Here is a 22,500-nt window from a genome sequence, read left to right as displayed (position 1 = left end):
GAGAGATAGATCAGCCATGATTGAATGTTGGAGTAGATTCGATGGGCCGAATGGCCTAATTCTGCTCCTATCAATAATGAACATGAAACGAAGGAACGATGTGGAATTCACAGCTGTTAATGGAAGGCAGTTCATTACTCCAGACATGAGGAGGGAACGGGTGCGGGCAGGTGGGTTACACCAGTCTGATGCTTAGCACGAATGATGTCATTAAACTCAGAGCTTTCTACAAGCTCCATGTACTGGTGGCCACAGGGAGAGGACATGCAGTCAGGAGGTGATGAATCTAGAGGCTCATGCTATAGATGAGGAATGGACAGGCCTCGGGGCAGCAAAGTAACAGGATACTGCATCTGCAACATGCTTGTCTAACCCTGCTCCTCTGGACTTTCACTTGCTTTCCTTTCATCATTATTTGTTGGATTTCATATCGTTAATCGGAGATTAAATCCCAAAGATGATTAAATTCCAAATTGTGAATCAGAAAACTCACTATTATCTCTGAACACAAACAAAGATGCGTTTTCTGACCCTTAACAAAGCTGACCAAACTCGGGCATGTCAGTGGGCATGTCAGTGGGCATGTCAGTGGGCATGTTAGTGGGCAAGTCAGTGGGCACGTCAGTGGGCACGTCAGTGGGCACGTCAGTGGGCACGTCAGTGGGCACGTCAGTGGGCACGTCAGTGGGCATGTTAGTGGGCACGTCAGTGGGCATGTCAGTGGGCATGTTAGTGGGCATGTCAGTTGGCATGTTAGTGGGCACGTCAGTGGGCATGTCAGTGGGCATGTCAGTGGGCATGTCAGTGGGCATGTCAGTGGGCATGCTAGTGGGCACGTCAGTGGGCATGTTAGTGGGCATGTCAGTGGGCATGTCAGTGGGCACGTCAGTGGGCATGTTAGTGGGCATGTCAGTGGGCACGTCAGTGGGCACGTCAGTGGGCATGTTAGTGGGCATGTCAGTGGGCATGTCAGTGGGCATGTCAGTGGGCATGTTAGTGGGCATGTTAGTGGGCACGTCAGTGGGCATGTTAGTGGGCATGTCAGTGGGCACGTCAGTGGGCATGTCAGTGGGCATGTCAGTGGGCATGTCAGTGGGCATGTCAGTGGGCATGTCAGTGGGCATGTCAGTGGGCATGACAGTGGGCATGTTAGTGGGAATACAATGTTATTTCACTTATTTATGAACTAATGATGAACAGATACCGGTATACCAGAACCAAACACAGCCAGTCAAATCCAGAATCAACAAATGTACCCCCTGGGAGTGAATTGGCCCCGGGTTGGGACCCCTTGGGTTTAAGATGACCATGACCAGGTGCTGATTGACCATACGTAGACTGTACGACTGGTGTACGTGATCACAGTGCCCGGGAGTTGTGACTGACTCAGCACTCCACCTGTAATGTAAAGGTGGGCAGAGCGGATAGGTACAGGTGTATGCAAGGGCAGCAGAGAGCTCACCTCTCACCTCCACAAGCCCACGTCCCACTTGCGCTGCCACTAGGTGTGTCAGGTGGGCAAGTGATTTGGCATAATAACACGAAGGCTCACAAAATGAACATATTTTCAATATTTTCTTTAACTACGAGGTATTCATGATAACATTATTCAAGCACCCAGTGTAATGAATGTGGGACTGCCCCAACACAGATCCCCAGTGGCCCAGCCCCCATCAATGCCCCCGCTAGCTTACCTGCTGGGTGTGGGCTGCACTGGCGTCTTCTGGCAGCTGCAGCCCCTGCACAAAGTCCGTGAGCCGCTGGAGGTGTGAGGCCAGGTCTGCCCACTCTGCCATGGGCTTGGCCAGCTCGATGTGAAATGTGCTGCACGGCAGGATCAGGGGCGGATGGTTGTCAAAGCTCTCCAGGATGTCCGCTGTGTACAGGAATACACGTTAGCGTGCGGGAATACACGTTAGCGTGCGGGAATACACGTTAGCGTGCGGGAATACACGTTAGCGTGCGGGAATACACGTTAGTGTACTGGAGTACACGTTAGTGTGCAGGAGTACACCACGTTAGTGTGCGGGAATACACGTTAGTGTGCGGGAATACACGTTAGTGTGCGGGAGTACACGTTAGTGTGCGGGAGTACACGTTAGTGTGCGGGAATACACCACGTTAGTGTACGGGAGTACACGTTAGTGTGCGGGAGTACACGTTAGTGTGCGGGAGTACACGTTAGTGTGCTGGAATACACGTTAGTGTGCTGGAGTACACGTTAGTGTGCGGGAGTACACGTTAGTGTGCGGGAGTACACGTTAGTGTGCGGGAGTACACGTTAGTGTGCCGGAATACATGTTAGTGTGCGGGAGTACACGTTAGTGTGCGGGAATACACCACGTTAGTGTGCAGGAGTACACGTTAGTGTGCAGGAATACACCACGTTTGTGTGCAGGAGTACACGTTAGTGTGCAGGAATACACGTTAGTGTGCAGGATCAGGGGCGGATGGTTGTCAAAGCTCTCCAGGATGTCCGCTGTGTACAAGAATACACGTTAGTGTGCAGGAGTACACGTTAGTGAGCAGGAGTACACGTTAGTGTGCAGGAATACACCACGTTAGTGTACAGGAATACACGTTAGTGTGCAGGAGTACACCACGTTAGTGTGCAGGAATACACGTTAGTGTGCGGGAATACACGTTAGTGTGCGGGAGTACACGTTAGTGTGCGGGAGTACACGTTAGTGTGCGGGAGTACACGTTAGTGTGCGGGAGTACACGTTAGTGTGCGGGAGTACACGTTAGTGTGCGGGAATACACCACGTTAGTGTGCAGGAGTACACGTTAGTGTGCAGGAATACACCACGTTAGTGTGCAGGAGTACACGTTAGTGTGCAGGAATACACGTTAGTGTGCAGGAATACACGTTAGTGTGCAGGAATACACCACGTTAGTGTGCAGGAATACACCACGTTAGTGTGCAGGAGTACACGTTAGTACACGTTAGTGTGGGAGTACACGTTAGTGTGCGGGAGTACACGTTAGTGTGCGGGAATACAAGTTAGTGTGCAGGAATGGGGTGAGGAAAATGGTTGATGAGGGGGAGGGGTGATGGGGAGAGGGGAGGGGAGATGGGGAGGGGGGGATGGGAGATGAGGGGGAGGGGTGATGAGGAGAGGGGGATGGGTGATGAGGGGGAGGGGTGACGGGGAGGGGGAGGGGTGATGGGGATGGGTGAAGGGGGGGATGAGCATCTTGCTGACATCAGCTGGCTCCTGCTGTCAGTGAGGTCTATAACGGGCAGCTGTGTGTGAGGTACAGCTGTGACCTGTGATCTGCTGCTGGCATCACTACAGGAAGTGTGCAAGACCAGAGGAACTTCCTTTCCCCTTCTCTCATCACCTGACCCTGGGAGCAGCAGCGGGGAGTGTGAGCTGGTGCCTGACCCAGCCCCAGCCCCAGACCTCCCCCCCCCCCCCCCCCACACACACACACACACACACACACACACACAGGGCTGACAGGGAAGCTGAATGTGATCGGCATGAGGCTGGGCGGCTCCAGGAGCAGAGAGCTGCTGGTGAAACTGTCAGCCGGATGCAAGGCACCAGCGTGGGACTTGGGAAGGATAACAATGGGGTGCAGGAAGGATGTAGTGAGATCATGAGTGAGCACGGCAACAGGAAAACAGCAACACAGCAAGGGGCAGATTGCTGAAGAAAAGCTTTTCACCACGTCTGCCCAGCCCCAGACGCCAGTCACGCCGCACAGAGCTGCAGCTAAACACATGCAGCTGGACTGTGTCTGATCCCTGCAGTTACCGCCCCTTGAGAGAGTTACGGGGCAGTGTAGAGTAGCCAGTGTACGGGGCAGTGTAGAGTAGCCAGTGTACGGGGCAGTGTAGAGTAGCCAGTGTACGGGGCAGTGTAGAGTAGCCAGTGTATGGGGCAGTTTAGAGTAGCCAGTGTAGTGTAGCCAGTGTAGTCTAGCCAGTGTACAGGGCAGTGTAGAGTAGCCAGAGTACGGGGCAGTGTAGAGTAGCCCGTGTACGGGGCAGTGTAGAGTAGCCAGTGTATGGGGCAGTGTAGAGTAGCCAGTGTAGAGTAGCCAGTGTACGGGGCAGTGTAAACATAGAAACATAGAAACATAGAAATTAGGTGCAGGAGTAGGCCATTCGGCCCTTCGAGCCTGCACCGCCATTCAATATGATCATGGCTGATCATCCAACTCAGTATCCCGTACCTGCCTTCTCTCCATACCCTCTGATCCCCTTAGCCACAAGGGCCACATCTAACTCCCTCTTAAATATAGCCAATGAACTGGCCTCGACTACCCTCTGTGGCAGGGAGTTCCAGATATTCACCACTCTCTGTGTGAAAAAAGTTCTTCTCATCTCGGTTTTAAAGGATTTCTCCCTTATCCTTAAGCTGTGACCCCTTGTCCAGGACTTCCCCAACATCGGGAGCAATCTTCCTGCATCTAGCCTGTCCAACCCCTTAAGAATTTTGTAAGTTTCTATAAGATCCCCCCTCAATCTTCTAAATTCTAGCGAGTACAAGCCGAGTCTATCCAGTCTTTCTTCATAAGACAGTCCTGACATCCCAGGAATCAGTCTGGTGAACCTTCTCTGCACTCCCTCTATGGCAATAATGTCCTTCCTCAGATTTGGAGACCAAAACTGTACGCAATACTCCAGGTGTGGTCTCACCAAGACCCTGTACAACTGCAGTAGAACCTCCCTGCTCCTATACTCAAATCCTTTTGCTATGAAAGCTAACATACCATTCGCTTTCTTCACTGCCTGCTGCACCTGCATGCCCACTTTCAATGACTGGTGTACCATGACACCCAGGTCTCGCTGCATCTCCCCTTTTCCTAGTCGGCCACCATTTAGATAATAGTCTGCTTTCCTGTTTTTGCCACCAAAATGGATAACCTCACATTTATCCACATTATACTGCATCTGCCAAACATTTGCCCACTCACCCAGCCTATCCAAGTCACCTTGCAGTCTCCTAGCATCCTCCTCACAGCTAACACTGCTCCCCAGCTTAGTGTCATCCGCAAACTTGGAGATATTGCCTTCAATTCCCTCATCCAGATCATTAATATATATTGTAAATAGCTGGGGTCCCAGCACTGAGCCTTGCGGTACCCCACTAGTCACTGCCTGCCATTGTGAAAAGGACCAGTTTACTCCTACTCTTTGCTTCCTGTTTGCCAGCCAGTTCTCTATCCACATCAATACTGAACCCCCAATGCCGTGTGCTTTAAGTTTGTAACTAATCTCTTATGTGGGACCTTGTCGAAAGCCTTCTGGAAGTCCAGATACACCACATCCACTGGTTCTCCCCTATCCACGCTACTAGTTACATCCTCGAAAAATTCTATAAGATTCGTCAGACATGATTTACCTTTTGTAAATCCATGCTGACTTTGTCCAATGATTTCACCACTTTCCAAATGTGCAGCTATCCCATCTTTAATAACTGATTCTAGCAGTTTCCCCACTACCGATGTTAGACTAACTGGTCTGTAATTCCCCATTTTCTCTCTCCCTCCCTTCTTAAAAAGTGGGGTTACGTTTGCTACCCGCCAATCCTCAGGAACTACTCCAGAATCTAAAGAGTTTTGAAAGATTATTACTAATGCATCCACTATTTCTGGAGCTACTTCCTTAAGTACTCTGGGATGCAGTCTATCTGGCCCTGGGGAGTAGCCAGTGTAGAGTAGCCAGTGTACGGGGCAGTGTAGAGTAGCCAGTGTATGGGGCAGTGTCGAGTAGCCAGTGTAGTGTAGCCAGTGTACGGGGCAGTGTAGAGTAACCAGTGTACGGGGCAGTGTAGAGTAGCCAGTGTAGAGTAGCCCGTGTACGGGGCAGTGTAGAGTAACCAGTGTACGGGGCCGTGTAGAGTAGCCAGTGTAGAGTAGCCAGTGTACGGGGCGGTGTAGAGTAGCCAGTGTACGGGGCAGTGTAGAGTAGCCAGTGTAGAGTAGTCAGTGTACGGGACAGTGTAGAGTAGCCAGTGTACGGGGCAGTGTAGAGTAACCAGTGTACGGGGCAGTGTAGAGTAGCCAGTGTACGGGACAGTGTAGAGTAGCCAGTGTACGGGGCAGTGGAGAGTAGCCAGTGTATGGGGCAGAGTAACCAGCATAGGGGGCAGTGTACAGGGAGACACAAAATGCTGGAGTAACTCAGCGGGTGAGGCAGCATACATGGAGAGAAGGAAACGTCGCCCATTTGTTCTCTCCATAGATGCTGCCTCACCCGCTGAGTTACTCCAGCATTTTGTGTCTACCCTGGATTTTAGCGGCATCTGCAGTTCTTTCTTACACACAGTGTAGAGGGAGCTCTACTATCGGCTTAACCCTTGCCGTGCGGTTGCCAGGCATTCATAGCTGCTATAGATGATCCATTGAGTTATACAGCATGGATAAAGGCCATTCGGCCCATGACATTGTTGTGTGTGTCCTGCCCTGCCCTGACCCTCCAGCAGCAATTCTTCATTGATCTGGATCCTGTTGCAACATCAGGCAACCTCCTCCATTGTCCACAATGCCACCAACGTTCGTGTCATCTGCAAGCTCGCCAACCAGGGGAACCATATTCTCATCCAACTTGTTAACACTGTTGACTAACACCAGGGCCCCCAGCACCAGTCCCTGCGGCACTCCATTGCTCACTGGTCATCTGATAAACAACCCTCCACTCCAGCCTTGGCTCCGTGCACCAAGCCAATGTTGTGCCTGTGACCAGCTCACCATAGATCCCTTGTGATCTAACATGGGGAGCCGTTCATCACCCGGGCCTTGTCAAACAGACAAGTTCCTGCACATTCACCTGCTCCGTGTGAAATCTCCACAAGGCATGCTGACTATGAAGAAGTTCTCCTCCTCTCTACAACATCCTATCTCGCTGCTCCCCCTCTGTGATTCCTCCTGCTCTCGGTACTCCTAGATTCCTTCTCCTCTGACTCTCAGTCTGAAGAAGGGTCTCGACCCAAAACGTCACCCACTCCTTCTCTCCAGAGAAGCTGCCTGTCCCGCTGAGTTACTCCAGAATTTTGTGTCTATCTTTGGTGTAAATCAGCATCTGCAGTTCCTTCCTACATATTTTGTTTGCCCTGTGTGTAGTCTATGTTGGTGCTGCTTGGAGTGCACTGGGAGTGTCCAGTGTAGGGGCATTATCTGGCAGTGTCCAGTGGGGGGCATTACCTGGGGGTGTCCGGTGTTGAGGGGGGCATTACCTGGCAGTGTTGTGTCCAGTGTAGGGGCATTACCTGGGGGTGTCCAGTGTCCAGTGGGGGGCATTACCTGGGGGTGTCCAGTGTTGAGGAGGGCATTACCTGGCCGTGTCCAGTGTCCAGTGTAGGGGCATTACCTGGCAGTGTCCAGTGTCCAGTGGGGGGGGGGCATTACCTGGGGGTGTCCAGTGTTGAGGGGGGCATTACCTGTTGGGTGCGGAGTGCAGGGAGAAGCGGCCACAGAGAGACGACACTCACCTGTGGTCAATGCTGCCGGCTGGTCCTCGGGTGGGGGGCTCCACACTGGGGGGCACGGACGACCGGGGTTGTACTCCCGCAGCATGTGGTGGAGCTGGGCCGCGTTCAGGCTGCAAAAGTCACTCCGCAGAGAAGCCCAGCTGGCCTGCAATACAGCGCATGGTCACCAGGGGGCAGGGGGCAGGGCCTGGCCACTGTTCTGAGAGGCTGGCTCTGCCGTGGTCTATGAAGCTGAGGCTGCCACTCCCCCGCCCACCAGTGCAGCAGATCCATGCGCTGCTGTATCTGTGCCCAGGGTCCTCCTTCCTCGCCCTCCACACCAGCGCTCGGCAAACCTACGCACCAGGCCACCTGCATTCCCATCCAGGACCAATCCCTGCCGTACTCCGCCTGTTCTCATAGGTGTCCAGGCAGGTGAGCTCCCACTGCCCACTGCCCACCCACCACTGCCCACTGCCCAGTGCCCACCCACCACTGCCCACTGCCTAGTGCCCACCCACCACTGCCCAGTGCCCACTGCCTAGTGCCCACCCACCACTGCCCACTGCCTAGTGCCCACCCACCACTGCCCACTGCCTAGTGCCCACCCACCACTGCCCAGTGCCCACTGCCTAGTGCCCACCCACCACTGCCCACTGCCTAGTGCCCACCCACCACTGCCCACTGCCCACTGCCTAGTGCCCACCCACCACTGCCCACTGCCCACCCACCACTGCCCACTGCCCACCCACCACTGCCCACTGCCTAGTGCCCACCCACCACTGCCCACTGTCCACTGCCCACTGGGCTGCCCCCCCCCCCCCCACAATACCAGGCCCGTACCTGCAGCAGGTTCTCCTTGGGCGTGGCCAGCAGGTTGACCGCCGTCGACAACTTGACAAAGAAGTCGGTGGCGAGCTCCCCGAGCCCCACGTCCTGGACCCAGTCCAGCAGCAGGTCCAGGTTGGCCCGGATCTGCACACCTCGTGACCACTGGTAGAAACCTCCACCTGAACCTGGAGGAGAGAGAGACAGAGAGAGAGTCAGAGAGAGAGTCAGAGAGAGAGTCAGAGAGACAGAGAGAGAGAGAGAGAGAGAGAGAGAGAGGGGGAGACAGAGACAGAGAGGAGGAGACGGAGAGGGAGCAGAGGGAGACGGGGAGAAAAGGAGAGAAAAGGAGAGAGAGAGAGGTCACACCTAGAGTATCTGTCAGGAGGGGCGAGGGGTGAGAGGGGGGAAGAGGAAGAGAGAAGGAGAGGGGGAAGAGGGGTACTGGACACCCCCTCCCCATGCGCACACTTTCTCCCCACACACACACACACACACGCATCATCTAAGTACACAGCCCAGACGCATTCTCCACGCACGTACACGCACACACACACCTTTCCACACTCACCTCGTTCCATCAGGGCGTTGAAGAGGGAGGCGTTTGTGAAAAAGAAGAGATAGGCGAGGAGTTGGGATGTGATGTCGGAGTGAACCTGATACTGCTTCAGCAGGCCGAGTGTGTCCTGGAAGACCAGCAGCACCTTGTTGACCCCTTGAGGCACGCTGAGCTGAGCCAAGTTGGCAGCAAAGGGGTTGCTATCCAGCAGCGCAGGCAGCACGGTGTACAGGGTCTGCAGGGAGACAGCAACACACACACACACACTCTGTGAGTCGCCATACACTACTCATCACAATGCTGGAGTCACTCAGCGGCACACACAGTAGGTATGTTGCAAAGCGTACCTGAAGCGTCTTTGAAAATCTGCCGCTGCGGGTGTGCGCGATTTTGGCGCCGTTTAGAGGGGGGCGGGTTTAAAACGCGATTTTCTCTAGGCTGTTCAAATCGAAGATGTTCAGCCTAGTTAATTATTAACGAAAAATCGCTGGAAGACCCCGTCGCAAAAGCTATTATTAGGTTTAAAGGCCTTGAATAATAGTTATAGTAGTTTAAAAATCAATCTCTAAACCCGCGACCGCCAGCAACCGCAGGGTCTCATAAAGCAAACCAGAGAAGGTAGGTTGTATATTTTTACATTAAAAAGGGCTTCTAAAGATCCCTTTATACAAAGTTTAATATTGCGAGTAGCTCATTTTGGGCCCATTATATCCCGCAGTATTTTTCTGGGCATTTGGGGCACAAATCTACCGCAATGTGAACGTTCTAAACCAGCGCGTTCCACAGGGACCCACTGGAAAGCTGATTTAAATGGGCATTTATTTACAGCAATTGAACACTGAATTCCTTCCATTTGGCCTATAAATTAATGTAAATGAGATTTAAAAATCATGTTTTATTGTGAATTATTTGTGAATATTATTTGGACATTTAGGCTATTTAAAAATGTTAATCATTTATTAAGAAATGGATAGATGTTTAGATCTAGTAATTGAAGTCTGAAATTAGCTACAATTAGGTAACTAACTAATTATATGCTTTAATTTCAGGTCATCCAAGTAAGATTATTTTATATTTGTTTCAGAATGCTTCAATCTATGATAACTGAAAATTTCATTCAGTTCTCTTAATTTTTAAGAAAGTTATGGGCTTTTGACTGTTCACGATCACAACTTTTTTGTTATGTCCATAGAAAATCAATAGGGAACAAGATGCTCATTTCCGAGTATGAAAATGGCCATAACTTTTTAAATACTTGAGATATGAAAGTGAATTAGGTGTCAAATTAAACTTATTTTTATGCTTTATCTGATGGGATAAATTACAGACTTGATTTTTAAAATCTCAAAATTTTGTAACATTGCTACACACAGCATCTCTAGAGAAAACAAATGGGTGGGTGGGTGATGTCTCGAGTCTGAAGAAGGGGCTCGGCCCGAAACATCGCCCAATCCTTCTCTCCAAAGATGCTGCCTGACCCACTGAGTTACTCCAGCACTTTGTGTCTACGGTGTAAACCTGCCCCTGCAGTTCGCTTGTTCGTTTGTTCCATCCATCAGATTGATGGTATATTTTACAAGTTAATCATCATTTTTAACTGTAGAAATTCAAGTTTAAGACAAATTTAGCGGCTAAAGTCCGCGCTGGGCGGCTTGTAACAAAGTCGCAGCACAGTTACAATCGAGGAACACTCAATCCTTGTAGTATGGTTTTAGCTCAGGGGGAGGGGGAGGGATGAGGGGGAGGGGTGGGAGGGGGAGGGGGAGGGATGAGGGGGAGGGATGAGGGCGGGGATGAGGGGGAGGAGGAGGGTGTGTGGGAGGGATGAGGGGGAGGGGTGGGAGGGGGAGGGGGAGGGATGAGGGGGAGGGGGAGGATGGGGGGAGTGGGTGGAGGATGAGGGCGGGGATGAGGGGGAGGAGGAGGGTGGGTGGAAGGGATGAGGGGGAGGAGGAGGGGAAGGGGACAATTGCATTCTTTTTTTTAAGTCCTCGAAGCAAGAGGAGGGGGAGGCAGCGCTGGGGATACACAGTTGGGGGCTATGGGTGAGTGGTGGAATATTGCGTTGGGGAACGGGTTGCATTGGGGGACCAGGCCTCCCGTGTGACAGGGACCCGTTGGTCTATATGACAATAAAGTCTCTTGACTCCTGGTAGCGAGAGAGTCAGTAAGGATAACACTGGACATGCTTGGCAGATGTTGAAAGAAGCAGATGTTGATGAGCAGCATGTTTTTACACAGCGGCTTGTTGTGATCCACAACATCATGCTGCCTGAAAGGGGAGAGGAAACGGATTCAACAGGAACGTTTAGTCAGGAAAGGGAAATCTGTCAGAGTTGTGAGGGAAGACAGGGCAATTGGGACAGTTGCTGCAAAGAACTCCTTGCATCCTGGACTACTGCTGAAGCTACTGTTGCCGGTGTGGGTTTTGTGTGGAAAGGCTAGTGGAGTGAAAAGTAAACAGATTTTACGTCAGTGGAAAATATTAGAGAAAGGTGAAGGAATGCTGCTGTTGGCTGGAGATACAGATGCCCCCCGAGCCAGCGCCCCCTCCCCCCCCTCCCTCATGCAACTGTTCACACCACTCCTGCTCTCACTCTCATCACACGCAGCTGAAGAGGTGACGCTTTCAACAGATCTGGATGGGAAGTTTCACAAGGAAACCTTCAGAGCAGTGGCTGAGGAAAGCGGCTCTCGGATAGACCCGCCTTGTCTGCAGCCCTGTGGTGGAGAGAGCCAACTCCCTCTCCTCCCTCACAGTACATTCACTGCTAACCACACACACACGTTACCACATCCCTGGAGCTATGGCAGCAAGTATACTGAAGGCCCACCACCCTTTCTAACTACATATGTACGTATGCACACAAACCCATATACATACGCACACACAACCCCACATATATACACACACACACACACACAAGCCCACATACATACACACACACAACCCCACATACATTCGCACACACAACCCCATACATACGCACACACACATACACATACACACACACAAGCCCACATACATACACACATAACCCCACATACATACACATACACACACAAGCCCACATACATATGCACACAAACCCACATAAATACGCACACACAAGCCCACATACATACGCACACACAACCCCACATATAAACGCACACACAACCGCACATACATACAGACACAAGCCCACATACATACACACACACAAGCCCACATACATACACACACACAAGCCCATATACATACACACACACACACAAGCCCACATACATACACACACAAGCCCACATACATACACACACACAAGCCCATATACATACGCACACACACACACACGCCCACATACACACACACACACAGAAACACACACACACGCCGACATACACACACACAGAAACACACACACAACCCCATACATACACACACACACAACCCCACATACATACACACACAAGCCCACATACATACACACACACAAGCCCATATACATACACACACACACACACAACCCCACATACATACACACACACACACATACACAACCCCACATACATACACACACAACCCCACATACATATACACACACACACACACACACACCCCACATACATACACACACACATACACAACCCCACATACATACACACACATACATACACACACAACCCCACATACATATACACACACACACACATACACAACCCCACATACATACGCACAAACAAGCCCACGCTCAGTACCGGCCCCCCCTCAGTACTGCTCTGCCTCCATGGCCACCCGCTGCCCCTGGTCGGGCCCAGCAAGGGGCACAGGCAGAGCAGCAAGACACACTGACCTTGGTAAGGTAGTACACAGACTGCTGGAAGGTGAACATGATGACCTCCTCCAGCACTGTCATGGCCTCTTCACTGGCCAGCTTGGTGGACAGTAGCTGCTCGCTCTGGCAACCTGTGGAGACAGTGGATGGGGTGTAAATGTCACTGTGGAGAGAGTGCTTGGGTTCTCCATCACACTGGAGACCATAGATGGGCTGGTAAAGCCACGATGGAGTGAGTGGATGGGTGGATCGTGGATTTGCTGGTACAGCAACAGCAAGAATAACACCCACAGACTCTGCTTCACCACTGACTGGACAGTGTGTACATGTGGGGTGTGGCGGAATGAACTGCAGGTGTGGGTTTATACCGAAGATAGACACAGAATGCTGGAATAACTCAGTGGGTCAGGCAGCATCTGTGGTGGGAACTTTCTTCAGACTGATGGAAGATGCCAGCTCTCAGACACGTCCCCCTGCATTTAAAGATTCAAGCCCATGTTTTTCCAAAACAAGGAAGGAATTTCACTCTTGAATCATTTACTCAGACCAGACAACAGGCCGCTGAGGTGAAATCCTCACTGTTTCTCTTTCCACAGTTGTGACAACTTCTGTTTTCAATCATTTCACTGCAGCCTGCCACACTGGAGAGGTTCCCAGCCCATTTAACCCTCTGTGGGATTTAACCCTGCATTCCCCAGTGCACTGTGGGGCGTATGTGCTGAATGATATGTATTATATTGATGGGCTTTGTACACGGAGGTGTGATGAAGTTCCATGAGTATGTGTGAGAAGGTTCTCGCTTTGTCTTCAGCAGGATTAAATCCCATGACCAAGTATTTGTGTGCATGCAAGTCACTTCAAAAGCCCAGGCTAATCTGGCAATCAGAGCCATGCAGCCAACCTGATAACAGGGCAGAAACAGAATCGACTTTTTCACACAGAGTGGTGAGTGTGGAATTCTCTGCCTCAGAAGGCGGTGGAAGCCGGTTCTCAGGATACTTTCAAGAGAGAGCTAGATAGGGCTTTTAAAGATAGTGGAGTCAGGGGATGTGCGGAGAAGGCAGGAACGGGGTACTGATTGTGGATGATCAGCCATGATCACATTGAATGGTGGTGCTGGCTCGAAGAGCCGAATGGCCTACTCCTGCACCTATTGTCTATTGTCTATTGACTGACCACACTGCCCGAAACTTCACATCTGTAGTCGATGGGAAATGGGAGCTCACACACACATGCCCACACGCACACACATGCCCACACGCACACATGCACGCACACATTCGCGCACGCACGTACATATGCGCACATACACCTGCGAACACACACATGCACACACATACACGCGCGCGCGCACACACACGCATACATCTGCGCACACGCACTCGAACACAGCAAGTCAAACACAAAGACACACACATGCACGCACACACGCATACACACACTCGCGTACACACACACGCACATGCACACAAGCACACACAAACGCACGCACACACACACGCGCGAGCACACACACGGAATGACACACACAGAAACACACACACACACACACACGCACACAGAAACACCAACACACACACACACACAAGGACACACACACACAGAAAGACACACATACACAGAAACACCCACACACACAATCTCTGCTGGGGACAAGCATCTTCAGCAGCCCACAGGAGATGTAACCTTTTCGGGACCCCTCCTCTCTCACTTCCACCTGTGAGAGAGAGGTTTCCGGCACCTCTTCCAACCTGGTCCATTGGGTTTGGTGCTCTCATTGTGGCCTCCTGTACAAGACTGGCCCAGCGTCTCCAGGACTGCCAGTGTTTGCTGAAGATTCCACCACCTGTAGTTTCTTGCCTGTATTCTGTAAACCAGGCTGGTTTTGATGTGGCGTTAGCCTGGGCTGCCAGGGCGTGCCCGCTACCTTGCCACACAGCATTGTGGGCAGAACAAGCTGTGACCCCCACCCTGGGTACAGGTGACCCTGCAGGTACTGCCCCCCCCGTGTGCAGACCGCCTTTCATCGTGGGACCCTGCTGTGGTGACCCCTGTACCCCAGAGTGGTGATCCCTGTACCCCCAGTGTGGTGACCCATGTACCCCCAGTGTGATCACCCCTGTACCCCCAGTGTGGTGATCCCTGTACCCCAGTGTGGTGACCCCTGTACCCCAGCAGTCAGTGACCCCTGTGCCCCCAGTGTGGTGACCCCTGTACCCCCAGTGGTCAGTGACCCCTGTACCCCCAGTGTGGTGACCCCTGTACCCCCAGTGTGGTGACCCCTGTACCCCAGCGTGGTGACCCCTGTACCCCCAGTGTGGTCACCCCTGTACCCCCAGTGTGGTCACCCCTGTACCCCCAGTGTGGTGACCCCTGTACCCCCAGTGTGGTGACCCCTGTACCCCCAGTGTGGTGACCCCTGTACCCCCAGTGTGGTGACCCCTGTACCCCCAGTGGTCAGTGACCCCTGTACCCCCAGTGTGGTGACCCCCGTACCCCCAGTGTGGTGACCCCTGTACCCCGATGCCACGCTACACTCACCGCTCAGGTCCACGTGCTGCTCCCACGCCAGCAGTTGAGGCACCTCGTGTTGGACAAAGTGCAGCAGCTCGATGGCGTTGGCCATCCAGTAGACCAGAGGCTGCAGGCCTGGGATCAGCTCCGCCATCCCGACCGGAGCCGTGCCCTCACCATCCTCACCGGCACTGGCACTGACAACGGCAAACAACAGCAGCGTCACTACAGTGGCACCAGTGACACACACCACAACGACACAGGGAAACACTGCTTTACACAACCAGACACAGAGTGCTGGAGTAACTCAGCGGGTCAGGCAGCATCTGTGGAGAACATGGATAGGTGATGTTTCAGGTCAAGACCCTTCTTCAGGTTGAAGAATCAATCCAATCAGTCTGAAGAACGGTCCTGACCAGAAACATCACCTATCCATGTTCTCCACAGATGCTGCCAGACCCGCTGAATTACTCCAACACTCTGTGGCCCATCTAGCCTGTAGCCGCTCCTTAAAGAGCTCTCCGACTGAATCCCACTCGCCTGATACCCCCCCACAGCCCAGTGAATGTCGTGTTTCACGAACATATTCACGGTCCCTGCTTGCATTGCCCTTTCAGTCACACGTTCTAGCTGACAGTCTAGCTGTGCACCAGTCTATTGGCTGCTCTCCCCCTTCTCCAGTGTGAGCTGGGCAGTCAGCAAGTGTTGCTACTGCCTCCAGCCACCTGGCTACAATCATGGTGTCCGGTGCTCAGCACCTTCACCCAAGTGCCGTGCTATCCCCCCACATCCCACGGACCCGGCCCCAGCGTAGGTGGGTGGTGGGAGAGTTAGAGGGGGGTTATTGAGAGTATGTGGTGTGGGTGATTGGTGGGACTGCTCTGAGGACTTGCATACCTCAATGGGCCGAGTGGCACACTGCATTTTCTGTCTTTGTTTCACATTTCATCCAACTGGAGTTTTTTTAATCATCAACAACTCTGCTTTAACTCTGTCACAACTTCAATGGCCGGGTCGAGGCGGGAGACATTATTTTGGGGAGGGGTACGTATGGCAGACACATAAAACAACATATTCATGGAAGACCCAGAAAAGCTGTTGAGAAAGATGGAGGTGGCCTTGAACGAGAATCGCTGGAGGTTTACGAGAGGGGGCGGGAGGGCAGACAGGTGGGAGACGGCCCACGTCTGGCTAGCTTTATTCTGGACCGTGGCAAAACGGCAGCTGGATGTTTACACACACTCTCACCCCCCAGGGAAGGAGATGTTTGTCACAGAGACACACAGAGTCATAGAGTGATACAGTGTGGAAACAGGCCCTTCGGCCCAACTTGCCAACACCGGCCAACATGCCCCATCTGCACTAGTCCCACCTGCCTACGCTTGGTCCATATCCCTCCAAACCTGTCCTATCCGTGTACCTGTCTAACTGCTTCTTAAATGATGGGATAGTCCCAGCCTCAAGTACCTCCTCTGGCAGCTCGTTCCACACACCCACCACCCCATGTGATAGCAGAGGGCAGCTGTAGACTAATGGCCAGAGGTGTGGGAAGAGGTCTTTATTCTCCAGGGGTCAGAGGGAGGAGGAGTGCTCACTGTCCTGGGAGGAGCGGTGCTGGAAGGACGTGTCCCTGTTGTGGTCTCTAGATCAAACAATCGCATGGAGCTGGGAGCACCCACAGGGATGAACCCATCACATTCCTGTCCAATCGGCCTGTGAAGCTCAGCAGCCGAGTTTATTCAAGACAGAGACAGACGGACATTTCCTGACAGATTCTGGGGTCAGTGTGGATAGTGGTGGATAATCCAGCAAGACTCCTATTGAAGGCTGAATGGCCTGTTTCTGCTTCTAGTTAGTACTTGTTCATGTCTACTTTTGTTTCAAGTTGAGTTGAGTTTAGTTTATTGTCACGTGTACCGAGCTACAGTGAAAAGCTTACATTGTGTGCTAACCAGTCAGCGGAAAGACAATACATGATTCCAATTGATCCGTCCAGTGTACAGATACAGGATAAAGGGAATTACGTTTAGTGCAAGGTAAAGTCCAGTAAAGACCAAGGGTCTCCAGTGAAGTAGATAGAGGCTCAGGTTCGCTCTCTAGTTGGTGATAGGATGGTTCAGTTGCCTGATAACAACTGGGAAGAAACTGTGGCGGAATCTGGAGGTGTGCGTGGTGATGTTCACAGACTGATTTAATCCGTTCCAGTTATTCACACCACAATGGTTCAGAGATCCCCCCCTGGTCAGGACATCCCACCTTCTCCCCCTCCCCACGCGAGACCGGATCCCGAGAGGAAGCGCACACAAAGGGTGGGCACTGTCAGAGACCCCTGCTCGCACACTCGCCCGCCTGCTCCCACACTGGCCTGCCACACCTGCTCACACTCGCCCGCCTGCTCCCACGCTGGCCCGCCTGCTCCCACGCTGGCCCGCCTGCTCCCACGCTGGCCCGCCTGCTCCCACGCTGGCCCGCCTGCTCCCACGCTGGCCCGCCTGCTCCCACGCTGGCCCGCCTGCTCCCACTCTGGCCCGCCTGCTCCCACACTGGCCCGCCTGCTCCCACACTGGCCCGCCTGCTCCCACACTGGCCCGCCTGCTCCCACTCTGGCCCGCCTGCTCCCACACTGGCCCGCCTGCTCCCACACTGGCCCGCCTGCTCCCACACTGGCCCGCCTGCTCCCACACTGGCCCGCCTGCTCCCACACTGGCCCGCCTGCTCCCACACTGGCCCGCCTGCTCCCACACTGGCCCGCCTGCTCCCACACTGGCCCGCCTGCTCCCACACTGGCCCGCCTGCTCCCACACTGGCCCGCCTGCTCCCACACTGGCCCGCCTGCTCCCACACTGGCCCGCCTGCTCCCACACTGGCCCGCCTGCCCCCACTGGCCCGCCTGCTCCCACACTGGCCCGCCTGCTCCCACACTCGCCCGCCCGCCTGCTCCCCACCCCAGCAGCTGTGGCCCCAACTTACTGCTCTCTCTGTATCGCTGCAAGCTCTTTCGTCTTCTCCTGCGGAAGAGAGAGAAATAGTTGAGCTGTTGATGTGAGCCGGACGCCTGGCGAGCGGAGACTGAGTAACTGCTTCAGCCTCGACCACTGCTACACTGCCGCAGAGACTCGTCCATTGCAACTGGGCCCTGGCTCAACTCTAAAGACGTACGGCATTGTAGGCTAATAGGCCTGGTAAAAACTGTAAATTGTTCCTAGTGTGTGTGTGTGTTAGGATCGTGTTAGTGTGAGGAGATCGCTGGTCAGTGCACACTCAATGGGCTGAAGAGCCTGTTTCTGTGCTGTGTCTCTAAACTAAACTCAGCAGGTCAAGCAGTGTCTGTGGAGGACTAACGTGCAAGCTGGCGTTTCAGGTCGAGACTGAGCGGGAAGATAGTGGAGGTGTAGCAGGGGGTGGTGGTTGGGGGCCAGTAGGTACAAGCGACACTGAGCGGGAAGATAGTGGAGGTGTAGCAGGGGGTGGTGGTTGGGGGCCGGTAGGTACAAGCGACACTGAGCGGGAAGATAGTGGAGGTGTAGCGGGGGGTGGTGGTTGGGGGCCGGTAGGTACAAGCGACACTGAGCGGGAAGATAGTGGAGGTGTAGCGGGGGGTGGTGGTTGGGAGCCGGTAGGTACAAGCGACATCATGGCTACCTCTCCTGCCTCTCTCAGTCCTGATGCAGTCATTAGCTTCCAACGTTTACCACCACAGATGCTGCTTGACCCGCTGACCTCTGCCAGCATCTGCAGTCACTTTTGCCTCTTCAGTGGAACTTCAGTCAGTAACATTTAAATGGAGCTCGATTAAACATGTGGCAAACTGCTTCTAGTGAGTGGGCTGCAATTCAGATCTTTGTCCCTGAATCTAGACAGACTTCCTGGTAACGTGCAGGTCAGGATGAACTGTTCCAGACAGCCTTTACTGAAAGCTTGGAACAGTGGTGGAGGAAGTAAAGCAAGGGTTTGCTGGAACACTAACGGGACTGAGAAGATGCAACATGCAGACAGACGGAACAGGCTGCAGCTCCTTCACAAAGGCCGGGCCTTGAGCAGAATAGAACACAGATTGTGAAAGGGTTTCTCTCCCAGAGACAGAGGGGGGGGGGGGGTATCAGTGAGGGGGGTATCAGTGAGGGGTGAGGGGGGTATCAGTGAGGGGTGAGGGGGGTATCAGTGAGGGGGGTATCAGTGAGGGGTGAGGGGGGTATCAGTGAGGGGTGAGGGGTGTATCAGCGAGGTGGGTATCAGTGAGGGGTGAGGGGTGTATCAGTGAGGGGGGTATCAGTGAGGGGGGTATCAGTGAGGGGTGAGGGGTGTATCAGTGAGGGGGGTATCAGTGAGGGGGGTATCAGTGAGGGGGGTATCAGTGAGGGGGGTATCAGTGAGGGGTGAGGGGGGTACCAGTGAGGGGTGAGGGGTGTATCAGTGAGGGGTGTATCAGTGAGGGGGGGGGGTATCAGTGAGGGGTGTATCAGTGAGGGGTGTATCAGTGAGGGGGGTACCAGTGAGGGGTGAGGGGTGTATCAGTGAGGGGGGTATCAGTGAGGGGTGAGTGGGGTATCAGTGAGGGGGGTATCAGTGAGGGGGTTCCAGTGAGGGGGGTTCCAGTGAGGGGGGTATCAGTGAGGGGTGAGGGGGGTATCAGTGAGGGGGGTATCAGTGAGGGGTGAGGGGGGTATCAGTGAGGGGTGAGGGGTGTATCAGTGAGGGGGGTATCAGTGAGGGGTGAGGGGGGTATCAGTGAGGGGTGAGGGGTGTATCAGCGAGGGGGGTATCAGTGAGGGGTGAGGGGTGTATCAGTGAGGGGGGTATCAGTGAGGGGTGAGGGGTGTATCAGTGAGGGGGGTTCCAGTGAGGGGGGTTCCAGTGAGGGGGGTATCAGTGAGGGGGTACCAGTGAGGGGGGTACCAGTGAGGGGGGTACCAGTGAGGGGGGTACCAGTGAGGGGGGTATCAGTGAGGGGGGTACCAGTGAGGGGGGTACCAGTGAGGGGGGTACCAGTGAGGGGGGTACCAGTGAGGGGGGTACCAGTGAGGGGGGTACCAGTGAGGGGGGTATCAGTGAGTGGGGTTCCAGTGAGGGGCATTTTCTCCCTCAGAGACAGAGAGGGGATGGTTTGACCAGTGCCAGCAATATAACCCCTTCATGAATAAATAGTCATGGATGACAGAGAAGCCTCCATGTTGAAAGAGTGGAGGGAAGTTGCGCCCCATTCCACGGGGGGAGGGGGGGGGGGGGAGAGAAGAAAGGCCGTTTACATGGAAGGGGAAGCAGGATAAACACACGAGTGTTGGTGGAAATAATGGCAGCGTAACGGAATGCGATAGCGGAAGGAGGCGGCAAAGATTCCAGCAGCCCAAGGAATGAGCCAGAATGTGACAGGTTGAGAGGCCACTGCCAGAGCAGCTGACTCGATACTACGATGCATCGTGCAGCCCTGTCCCAGCCCAGAGTGAGTGTGTACACCGCTGCCTCACCCCCTCCACACTGGCTCAGCAGCCGCGCTTGTGGACAGCAACACTCTTCACTTTACATTGAAACATAGACAATAGGTGCAGGAGTAGGCCATTCGGCCCTTCGAGCCTGCACCATTCGCCATTCAATATGATCATGGCTGATCATCCAACTCAATATCCTGTGCCTGCCTTCTCTCCATATCCCCTGATCCCTTTAGCCACAAGGTCCACATCTAACTCCCTCTTAAATATAGCCAATGAACTGGCCTCAACTACCTTTTGTGGCAGAGAATTCCAGAGATTCACCACTCTCTGTGTGAAAATTGTTTTTCTCATCTCGGTCCTAAAGGATTTCCCCCTTATCCTTAAACTGTGACCCCTTGTTCTGGACTTCCCCAACAATCTTCCTAATCTAGCCTGTCCAACCCCCTAAGAATTTTGTAAGTTTCTATAAGATCCCCCCTCAATCTTCTAAATTCTAGCGAGTACAAGCCAAGTCTATCCAGTCTTTCTTCATATGAGAGTCTTGACATCCCAGGAATCAGTCTGGTGAACCTTCTCTGTACTCCCTCTATGGCAAGAATGTCTTTCCTCAGATTAGGAGACCAAAACTGTCCGCAATACTCCAGGTGTGGTCTCACCAAGACCCTGTACAACTGCAGTAGAACCTTCCTGCTCCTATACTCAAATCCTTTCACTGCCTGCTGCACCTACATGCCTACTTTTAATGACTGGTGTACCATGACACCCAGGTCTCGTTGCATCTCCCCTTTTCCTAATCGGCCACCATTCAGATAATAGTCTACTTTCCTGTTTTTGCACCAAAGTGGATAACCTCACATTTATCCACATTATACTGCATCTGCCATGCATTTGCCCACTCACCCAGCCTATCCAAGTCACCTTGCAGCCTCCTAGCATCCTCCTCACAGCTAACACTGCCCCCAGCTTCGTGTCAACCGCAAACTTGGAGATGTTGCATTCAATTCCCTCGTCCAAATCATTAAATTATATTGTAAATAGCTGGGGTCCCAGCACTGAGCCTTGCGGTACCCCACTAGTCACTGCCTGCCATTGTGAAAAGGACCCGTTTACTCCTACTCTTTGCTTCCTGTCTGCCAGCCAGTTCTCTATCCACATCAATACTGAACCCCCAATACCGTGTGCTTTAAGTTTATATATCTCTTATGTGGGACCTTGTCGAAAGCCTTCTGAAAGTCCAGATATAACACATCCACTGTTTCTCCCTTATCCACTCTACTAGTTACATCCTCGAAAAATTCTATAAGATTCGTCAGACATGATTTACCTTTCATAAATCCATGCTGACTTTGCCCAATGATTTCGCCACTTTCCAAATGTGCTGCTATCCCATCTTTAATAACTGACTCTAGCAGTTTCCCCACTACCGACGTTAGATTAACTGGTCTGTAATTCCCCGTTTTCTCTCTCCCTCCCTTTTTAAAAAGTGGGGTTACATTAGCTACCCTCCAATTCTCAGGAACTAATCCAGAATCTAAAGAGTTTTGAAAAATTATCACTAATGCATCCACTATTTCTGGGGCTACTTCCTTAAGTACTCTGGGATGCAGCCTATCTGGCCCTGGGGATTTATCGGCCTTTAATCCATTCAATTTACCTAACACCACTTCCCGGCTAACCTGGATTTACACATCAAACACCTTTCGTCAGAACTGTTCTTTTCTTTCCACAGTTGCAGCCTTTCCTGGTGAACAGCCCAACACTTTCTCCTTTAGTATCAGATTTCATTTTTCTCAATTGTATTTGTTCAAGAACATTAGTTCACAGAGTGTTACAGTGAGGGGTGTATCAGTGAGAGTACAGAGTGTATATAGCGGGTCCTTCCCAATGCCAGGCTAGGCTGTGTGTGTGTGTGTGTGTGTGTGTGTGTGCGC

At 52.8% G+C, this 22,500-nt stretch overlaps 1 protein-coding gene across 1 annotated transcript in view; it reads right to left on the bottom strand.

Annotated features, from left to right (window-relative positions):
• The window catches only part of LOC116988159 (ras-associating and dilute domain-containing protein-like), a 29,616-nt gene extending 11,391 nt beyond the window's left edge, over positions 1-18,225 (bottom strand). The window contains exons 1-7 of the mRNA XM_033044720.1: positions 18,111-18,225; positions 15,168-15,337; positions 12,645-12,757; positions 8,824-9,046; positions 8,268-8,440; positions 7,446-7,590; positions 1,695-1,876 (exon numbers count right to left, since the gene is read on the bottom strand). Of these exons, the coding sequence (XP_032900611.1) occupies positions 1,695-1,876; positions 7,446-7,590; positions 8,268-8,440; positions 8,824-9,046; positions 12,645-12,757; positions 15,168-15,294 (963 nt within the window). The 5' untranslated portion in view covers positions 15,295-15,337; positions 18,111-18,225. The remainder of the gene's footprint in view (positions 1-1,694; positions 1,877-7,445; positions 7,591-8,267; positions 8,441-8,823; positions 9,047-12,644; positions 12,758-15,167; positions 15,338-18,110) is intronic.
• Between the last annotated feature and the right edge of the window lie 4,275 nt (positions 18,226-22,500).

The sequence above is a fragment of the Amblyraja radiata genome, chromosome 26 (genome assembly GCF_010909765.2).
Source record: "Amblyraja radiata isolate CabotCenter1 chromosome 26, sAmbRad1.1.pri, whole genome shotgun sequence".
Lineage (NCBI taxonomy): Eukaryota > Metazoa > Chordata > Chondrichthyes > Rajiformes > Rajidae > Amblyraja > Amblyraja radiata.
The sequence above is the reverse complement of the archived record's forward strand: the minus strand, read 5'-3'. Positions and strand labels throughout refer to the sequence as shown.